General features: G+C 35.5%; 1 protein-coding gene across 2 annotated transcripts in view; it reads right to left on the reverse strand.

Annotated features, from left to right (window-relative positions):
- The window catches only part of Ano3 (anoctamin 3), a 337010-nt gene that overhangs the window by 9536 nt on the left and 317461 nt on the right, over positions 1-10013 (reverse strand). For both annotated transcript variants that reach the window (XM_031371327.1, XM_031371328.1), the window contains one exon: positions 2443-2540. In XM_031371327.1, the coding sequence (XP_031227187.1) occupies positions 2443-2540 (98 nt within the window). The remainder of the gene's footprint in view (positions 1-2442; positions 2541-10013) is intronic.

The following is a 10013-nucleotide window of genomic DNA, read 5'->3' on the forward strand; positions in this document are numbered from 1 at the left end:
CATAAACTGAGCCATCCCTTGATGTTGATTAGGTTAAATTCATTTCTCCTATCTCCACCTGTAAGAACTCTTATGTTGCCTGTTGTCAAGGCCTGAGCCCCACATCACTTACCCTCCATCATTTTTGAGGCTGCTCCTGTGGACATGGATACAATTATGTTCCATGTGAAATAGCAGGCCTGAGTTTTGGTCTTCATTCTGTCATGCATTGTATGTGGGATTTTTGTTAAATAAGTTCACTTCTTTGAGAGATATACAAGAACACCAGTAAAGGCATTCTGCTACTATAGTTAAGAAGATTTATCGGGCCATAACTATGCTTACATGAGTCATCATCTGGAAAAGAAAGAAAAATACTCTATCTCCGCCCTGGGAATGATTCTGTGAAGACTAGAGATAGCCTGGTATGTACTGTGAGGGGCTTTTGTACAACAATTTACTTAAGAATTTGAGAACAAGGTGCTCCAGGACAACATAATTTTTCCACAACTCAGTGAAAAGAACCCAAGGCTCAGTTTGAAGTAACTGCAGAATCAGAATCTGTTGGAATAAGTACTCTAGTTAGCATCCCATGGAAGTCCCTTTTGGAGACTTATGAAGACGTGAAAGGGCAAACACATTACAATTGACAAAGCTTGCTTATTTCAATTTTGTTTTAATTGAATGGATATCTGGAAGCCCAACATTCTCACCTAGCTGGGGGACCCTGGGAGCTCCCAGAGACTGAGCCAAAATCGGAAGGACATACACAGGCTGGTCCAAGGACTCCAGCACATATGGAACAGAGGACTGCCTAGTTTGGCCTCTGTGGGAGAGGATGCTGCCCCTAATCCTGTACAGACTTGATGCACCAGATTAGGGGCATACCCATGCCAGGAATGTGTGTGTGGAGCACCCTCTCCGAGACCAAGGGGAGGGGAGATGGCGAGAACTCTGGAAGGGGAATCAGGAGGTAGGGGTAACATTTGTGATGTAAATTAAAGAACAATAAGAAAAAACGTATTTTTTTAAAACTATTGCTTTGGTGATCATTCATTCCTGCTAAGTTTCCACCTGCAAAGCCCTTTGCCTGAATCTTTGAACACAAGTGAAAAAGAAAAAAGAAAAACACAAGTGGAAGATCTGTTATTTTCCCTCAGTAATTGATGTATGTGATTCAAGTTTACCACCTGGACAAGGTCATCATTAAAATGAGTATCTGACATGTCTAACAAATATAGCAGACCACACATCATGATAATGATGATGATGATGCAAAAAAATTCCTTTTCTATGCTGATATGGCTACAATCGCATCCTACTGGTTTTTATGACATGATTCTGAAAGAGTCAATCTTATGTTATACTCTTGAAGTCTAATTTCCTCAGTTGTGTTCATAGGATACTTTCCCATCCCCTACATTTAGAATTGGTAAGGAAAGGAGAAGAAGGGACATCTAGCAAGTACAGGAGGAACCCTACCCTTTAATTCCTCATGCAGATTTTATTTAGAAGAAATTTCATTGAATTTATCATGTAGCTTAGATATATCAATACATATGCATATATGTATATAATATACACTCTTCACAAGTATTTTTATTTAAATTTTAAATTTTAAATTATATTGGGCCATTTCATTTTTCTTTTGCAAATTCCCTGTTTCACAAATGAAAGGAAAAAGACATCAGAGAGATGACATGAACTCTAATCAGGATTATCAAGGAATTGAGGCCAAAGGTCCTTAGTTCTGAATCCATGCTCTAAGTCTCCCTGAGGTTATCCAATTCTCAGTGGGCTGTTGTGTTTATCTGCCTTCTCCATCTAGGCAGTGGCTCAGGGGTGTCACTTATAGGAAGACATGAAAAAGAAAGTAAAATTTTATGAATAAACCCATTTTGTATCATTAATTCATGAGGAAATCTATTTATATCATCAATCTGCTAGTCAGTTTTCCCCTCACAGGTAAATTGTAAATGTCCTCCTCACAGGAGATTATCATGTCAATTTGCTTCTAGTGATTTTTGTAGAGGTAGGGAGAGGAAGCATTATAAAAGGACTATCAAACTACTTCGTTCTTTTCAACCTCTTCTACTTGATGTATTATTTTAGAAGGAAAGAGGGCGCTTTTTATATCACCACCACCTTACATTTGTTGATTGCCCCAAGACACCAAAAAGTTATTTTTATTTTTGAGACTCTGTCTTATGAATGTTTGACAAATAATAAGCTGAACTAGTATTCTCTACACATTCATTCCTTTAACCCCAATAGTTGTTCCTGAAGGTAACCTCACCATTTATCTTTTCTAGGACATGTGAAAAATTAAGGCTCAGAAAGCCAAAGCTTATGGGCAGTTGCATATTTAGTCAGGATCAGAATGGTAGCTGACCAATCATCTCACTGTTCATGAACCTCAAATTATAACTATATATAAGGTACATTTAAAGTCAATATACTCACGGATATCCCAGCTCCATGAAGTTGTTCCATATTTGCTTCAAAAACATGATGACTCCCATCTGGAGGCAGAGGTCTATCAGACAGCCACTAGGATGACACTGAAATAGAACAGGAAGAGCCATAAGGAGCCTGCTCTCTCCTACCCACCAAGCTGGTTCAAACAGCTCCAACTTTAAATTGCAAAGTAAATTGTACATTTGTATCCCATTTTCTCATGTAAAAATGGAAACAGGTACAATGACATTGGAGGAAGTTTTGAGTAACCATGGTGGTATTTGAGGTAGCTTTTAGTGAGCACTCGCTGTCTCCTAATGCCAATCATGCTCACATATAATGAATGCTAACACGTGTTCTATATCTATAAATAGTACAGTATTAGAAAAATAATTCTGACACAGTATTTATGATTTTGTTTCTAGGAAACTATTTTCAAATAATTTTAGATTTTCTGAAAGATTTTCAGATATTTTAATTTTTAATAAGTTCTCACAGATTCCTTCTCATCCGACTCAAAGGTAAAGAATTAGCAGCAGTGCCTTGTAATTAAGTAAATTACAATCGCCACTTTTATTCCCCTCCCTCTCCTCAACTGTTTAACAATAAATCAGCATACTGCATTGGATATCTTTCATGTCTGCCCATTTTCTACTTTTTGGAATAGGTTTTTTGTTTGTTTGTTTGTTTTTTGTTGTTTTGCAACCTCGAGAGTTTTTGAAGATCACTGGAACATTCAGGTCTCCTTGTCTGGGTTTAAGTGAAATTTTCTTCTAATTTCTGCTGTTATCTAGATCTCCATTCAGGTGACATGAAACACATGCACACACACACACACACACACACACACACACACACACACAACTTAATTGAACCCAGCAACCAATATGGGCTGTGGAAACTGCACTATAAAAGCAATTCAGGTGGAAAATGTAGGTCTGCATCTTTAGAAATGGGATCATGTCCTGCTCATAAGGATGATTGTTTCTATGGCTTTGATCCACAGTTTCTATTTCTGTCAAATTGGTACTAGTGGGACTTCAAAAGGAATAAATAATTAAGACATAAAAAGCCTGCTTTTCCTGTTCCAGCCCAGTGGCTTAACAATCTGCACCAGAGAGTAGGTGTACCCGCGGCCATGCACATTGCACAGCAGGGCAGAGAGTCTATCATTCTAGCACACTTCTTTCTAGCATGAATTTATGACTCCCTGAACTCATTCTCACTTTATACCATAGATGTGCTAGGTGGAGTGTGTGAAGCTGAATCAGTAAGATACAGGGGACATCACAGTTTCATGAGATTGCTCTTCAATTTTGCAGAGAGACTTGAGGGCAAATTGACATGCTCAGAGCCTGAGGGAAGAAGACCCTAGTCTCCTGCCACAATGCATCATGCTAAGGAGAAATTCTATTTACCAGTTCAGTTGCCTTGGCATATGCATATTATTATAAAGGGACAGGAGAAAGGAAACAATAAGAAATGTGTGATTGAATAATTTCTGCAAAGCATAGACCAAAGTTAAAAGTCAGGTCAATAATGAATATGTTAAAATCGAGCCTGTAAGAATTTGTAATTTATAAACCTCTTTATGTATTCCATAGAGAACAACAAAGAACAATGGTTTTATTTGGCCAGTTCATATAGTCATGGCCTTGAGCTAAAGCCAGTCCTTAAAAACTCTAACCTTCATTTGAGAAGATATACGTAGAATGTATAAATGGGCAAGGATGAATAAGTGAAAGACCTAGGCATTTGTGAGCAAACCGAAATTCAGTGTTTTCATATATTTTTTCTGGTTTTGGTAAGGATGTGTTTAGGAAGAGTGAAGGGAAGCTTTGAGTCTGTAGTCACTAGAGCTATTTTAAAGAAGCTAGGGAATAAACAGAACTGTCAGACTCTTAAGTCAGCTCACTTGTGTAAGCCCACAAAACGCAATTTTATGGCTATGTTCATATCCCATCCCAGTGGTGGCTGGGAAACAGTGTTCCGAGCAAGACTTTGAAGCTATGCTGCCTTTATTCAAATCATAATGTCATCAGGTTTGTGACTTTAGGCAAATTATAAAGCTACTCTAACTTTGTCCACTCATCTATAATATCAGTATAATAATAATAATAATAATAATAATAATAATAATAATAATAATAATAAATAGTAGCAATAGGAATAATTCTTATGAGGCTTTAATAAAATTATATAGAAAGAGCATTTAGTAACAATTGCTGGAATATGACAGCATGTAGTAAGTGCTTGATAAATGTCAGTAATTTAGAACAATGTAATAATGAATTATATTGTTGTTTTTGAAGTACACTGATTTTTTTGTGAGATATCACCTAACTGTAAGTGAGAATCATAAATATGATATAGCCACTTCTTAAGAGTTCTGACAAATTGTATCATTTTTCTTTCTTTGTACTGGATATTATCAATTATATTTTTTGATTGAAATGGAAAAGTTAATTTAATTTCACAAATGAGAGTACATGCTACCTCTTCCTATTACCAGTCATAAAAGGAAGGAGCTAAAAGTCCCAGATAAGATCTTACCAAATTGTAAATTTAAGTGCATAGACTACTAGACCTTAAGGACAAAGCATTTGTTCATTTCTGATGACATCCTATTCTACATGATTATTAGTGCTATCAAAGAAAGAGGTGAGTTTGTCCATTTCAGTCTCTCCATCAGAGGCCCACCATCATGTCTGTGTTTATACTTGCTTCTTATGTGAAGGAATTCAGAGTCAATACTTATCCTTAATTTTCATACTTTATAATTGGAGATTTCTAGGGTGCATAAGAAATTAGAGTCCTAACTTTATGTTTTCCTAGAACATTCAGTCCTTTGTTGGTAAATATAGCCATTACTTATAACATCTATAATGGAAAACGTGGAGGAGGGTTATGAGACATTTCTGTGATACCAGTATTTTATATTTCTGGAACTTTCAAGGATTAATCAATTCTTTCCACAATTAATAATAAAAGAAATAATAATAATGATAATACTATTTGAATACTGTAAGTGATAGTGGTAGCTCTTAAAAGGGCATCAATGTGGCATCTACATGGCTATAACTCCTCTGTTCCCACTTTAGGTTTCTTAACACACCCAGTCGAGCCACCCTGATAGAAGTACTCCTTAAAGGTGACCAGACTTTTGTTGGGTGTTGGCATCATTCTTGGCCATAAATAACAACAAAAACAAATTAACAGACGTATTGATAACCAGAACAAAAGAAAACTGAAAAACTTGAGACTTCCAGGCAATCTCAGGGTTACCATGGTCTTACCCCCTTCCCAGTGTCTTATTTATAAAAACCTATAAAGGTTAAGATTAATTAGGCACTCAGAGTTTGCATGCAGTTTGACATCTTCAGTTTTCAGCTCTCAAATGCTTAGGTTATAGGAATGAATAACAACACTCAGTCTTTGTCTTTGGTCGTAGAATTGTATAAGCACAGCCATTGTGCCAGAACAGTGATAAGTATCGGCAACAGTTGGTGAAGATTATCCCTTAGGCCAGGATTGTGTTTATTATGCTTTGTAAATTAACTCCTACCTGTAAATAACTTGGTAACCTAATTATTACTACTACCATTTTAGCATGGAGAACCAGATAGTCACGAATGATAACTTAAAGACAAAGAACAAGTTGTAATAGAAAAGAACATTTGAGCCCAGCTTCTTTATTGTAAAGCAGGAATTGTGAGGAAGTTTTAGGCTTCATCCATAGACAGAGACAATCTGAAATGATCTAGAAAGACATCATCAGGACTGTCTTCTGGGAATTTTGAGGACCTTTGTATAGAGACTGGAACTATCTCTCCCTTCATTTTTATTTTGTAATCCTTTCTTAACTCCTTCTATATTACAACCTCATATTAAAAACACCATATATTAACTGGTTTTTTTTAATTGAATCATTATTAAAGTCACTTTATTTGAGAAAAGGAACAAAATTCTGATCAGGAGAACAGAGATCAGACATAGATATAATTATAAGACTATAGTTATAGTCTTAACAAATATAGTCTATAACAAATATAGACTCTGCTTTTGCTATTAAATACATAGCTTCTATATGGTAAAAATTCTTCATTATTCTTAACACAAAAGTAAGTTTTGAATTGGTAAATATGACCAGATTAGAAAAATAAGATTAATAAAAATTAATTATTTTATGTTCCTAGAATTGAAAAGAAATTTTGTAAGACAATATCAATACTAAAATCCAATAAGAGTACTATAATTTAAGATAGGTATAATGACAAAAGTCTGACAAAGAGACTTCTCACTTTAGAAAGTGCTATTGTTTAGAGGACAATTTCTCAACTTCAGGGAAGAGATGCAGAAATCCTCTGTTTTCATCTTGTTTCTATGGGCTATATATTTACAAATCAATAAAGAAATAAAGACTATGCCTTTTTTTGCAGCACCTCATGGTACCTTCTCTAAAACTGATCATATAATCAGTCACAAAACAAGTGTTAACAGATACAAGAAAATTGAAATCATCCCATACATCCTATTAGTTCACCAAGGACTGAGGCTAGATTTCAATAACAACAAAAGCAAAAGAAAGCTCAGATACTCCGAACAACTCTTTACTCATTGATCACTTTGTCAGGGAAGAAATAAAGAAAGAAATGAAAGACTTTCAAGAATTCAATGAAAATGAAGACACAGAGTACCCAAACTAATGGGACACAAGGAAGGCAATGCTGAGTAAAATACATAACACCAAGGGCCCTCTTAAAGTAACTGGAGAGATCCTACACTAGCAACTTAATAGCATATCTGAAAGCCCTAGAACAAAAAGAAGCAAACACACCCACTAGGAGTATATGGCAGAAAATAATCAAACTCAGGGCTGAAATCATCCAATTATAAACAAAAAGAACAATACAAAGAAGCAACAAAACCAAAAACTGGTTCTTTGAGAAAATCAACAAGTCAAATTAACAAAATCAGAAATGAAATGGGAGAACAGAAATTGAAGAAATTAAAAAATCATCAAAAGCTTATATTCAACAAAACTGGAAAAAGTCTAAATGAAACAGATGGTTTTTCTAAACAAATAGCATATACGAAGTTAAATCAAGAGTAGATAAACACTCTAAACAGTCCATAACCCCTAAGAAAATAGAAACAGTAGTTAAAAACCTCCCAGTCAAATACCTAATACCAATATTCCACAAAATATTCCACAAAATAGAAAAAGAAGAAACACTACCTAATTCATTCTATGAAGCCACAGTTACTCTGATACTTAAACCACACAATATCCAGAAAGAAAGAACTAACTTTAGACTAATTTCGCTTATGAATATTAATGCAAAAATACTCAAAACTATTGCAAACTGAATCCAAGAATACATCAAAGTGATCATTTAGCATGAGCAAGTAGGCTTTATTCCAGGGATGCAGGAATGGTTCAATATACAAAAATTCATTAAAGTAACATTATATATATATATAATAAAATATATATACATAATAAAATATATATATGTGTGTGTATATATATATATAAACAAAACTCACTATATAAACAAACTCAAAGAAAAAAAATTCCATGATCATTGTATTAGATGCTGAAAAAGCCTTTGACAAAATACAATACCCCTTCATGTTAAAAGTATTTTAGAAATTAGGAATTCAAGGCACATACCTAAACATAATAAAAGCAATGTACAGCAAAATAAAATTAAATGGAGAGAAACTTAAAGCAATTCCACTAAAATCAGGGAAAAGCCAAGGCTGCCCACTCTCCCCATCTATTCAATGTAGTTTAATGTAGCACCCAAAGTTCTAGCTAGAGCAATAAGACAACAAAAGAAGATTAAGTGGATACAAATTGGAAAAGAAGTCCAGGTATCACTATTTGTAGATGATATGATAGTATACATAAGCGACCCCCCAAAAAAATTCTACCTAAGAACTCCTACAGCTAATAAAAAAACTCCAGCAACATGCTTGGATGTGAAATTAGCTCAAATAAATCAGTAGTCTTCCTTTATACAAATGATAAGTGGGTTGAGAAAAAAATTCGGTAAACGATACCCTTCAAAATAGTCACAAATATTATAAAATATAAATTGAAGATGACCTTAGAAAATGAAAGATCTCCCATGCTCATGAATTGGAAGGATTAACATAGTAAAATGGCCATCCTATCAAAAATAATATATAGACTCAATACAATACCCATCAAAATTGCAACAAAATTCTTCACAGACATTGAAATAGTAATTCTCGATTTCAAATGAAAAAACAAAAATCCCAGGATAGCAAAAAAAAAAAAAAAAAAAAAAAAAAAAAAAAAAAAAACTCAACAATAAATGAACTTCTGGGGGAATCACCATTCCTGACCTCAAGCTGTACTACAGAACAATAGTGAAAAATGCTACATAATATTGGTACTGAAAGAGACAGGTAGATCAATGGGAGAGAATTGAAGACCCATAAGTAAACCCAGACACCTATGGACACTTGATTTTGACATATTCATTGGAAAAAAGAAAGCATCTTCAACAAAGGGTGCTGGTCTATCTACTGTCTGCATGTAGGAGACTGCAAATTGATCTATATTTATCTCCTTGTTTCAAGCTCAAGTCCAAGGGGATCAAGGACCTCCACATAAAACCAGGTACACTAAATCTAATAGAAGAAGAAGGGGAAATAGCCTTGAACACATCGGCACAGGAAAAAATTTCCTGAAAAGAATACCAATAGCTCAGGTTCTAAGATCAACATTTGACAAATGAGACCTCATGAAAAGTTATAAGGCAAAGGACACAGTCAATAGGGCAAAATGACAACCTACAGAGTGGGAAAAGATCTTTACTAATCCTACATCCCATAGAGGGCTAAAATTCAAAATATGCAGAGAACTTAAGTAATTAGACTCCTAAAAACCAAAAATCCAATTTAAAAATGGGGTATAGACCTAAACAAAGAAATCTCAACAGAGGAACCTCAAATGGCTGAGAAGCACTTAGAGTCCACCTCCAGCAGGAAGACAGCGTATCAAGTGAGGGAGGGGGTTGTCATCCCACAGTCATATTTCTGACCCATAATTGTTCCTGTTTGAAAGAATTACAGGGATGGAAATGGAGAGGAGCCTGAGGAAAACAAGGTCCAGTGATAGGCTCAAAGTGGGATCCAGCTCAAGGAGAAGTTTCAAGGCCTTACACTATTACCGAGGCTATGGAGCGCTCACAGAAATGGACCTATCATGACTACCCTCCGAAAAACCCAACAAGCAGCTGGAAGAGTCAAATGCAGATATTTGCACCCAACCAATTGACAGAAGCAGTTGACCCCTGTTGTTGAATTAGGGAAGGCTGAAAGAAACTGAGGAGAAGGGCAATCCCATAGGAGGACCAGCAGTCTCAATTAATTTAGACCCCCGAGACCTCTCAAACACTGGACCACCAGACAGACAGCATACACCAGCTGATATGAGACCCTTAACACACATACAGTAGAGAATTTCCTGGTCTGTGTTTATTCAGAGATGATGCACCTAACCCTCAAGAGACTGGATGCCCCAGGGAGTTTACAGGTCA

The sequence above is a fragment of the Mastomys coucha genome, unplaced genomic scaffold (assembly GCF_008632895.1).
Source record: "Mastomys coucha isolate ucsf_1 unplaced genomic scaffold, UCSF_Mcou_1 pScaffold15, whole genome shotgun sequence".
In the NCBI taxonomy this organism is placed as follows: Eukaryota; Metazoa; Chordata; class Mammalia; order Rodentia; family Muridae; genus Mastomys; species Mastomys coucha.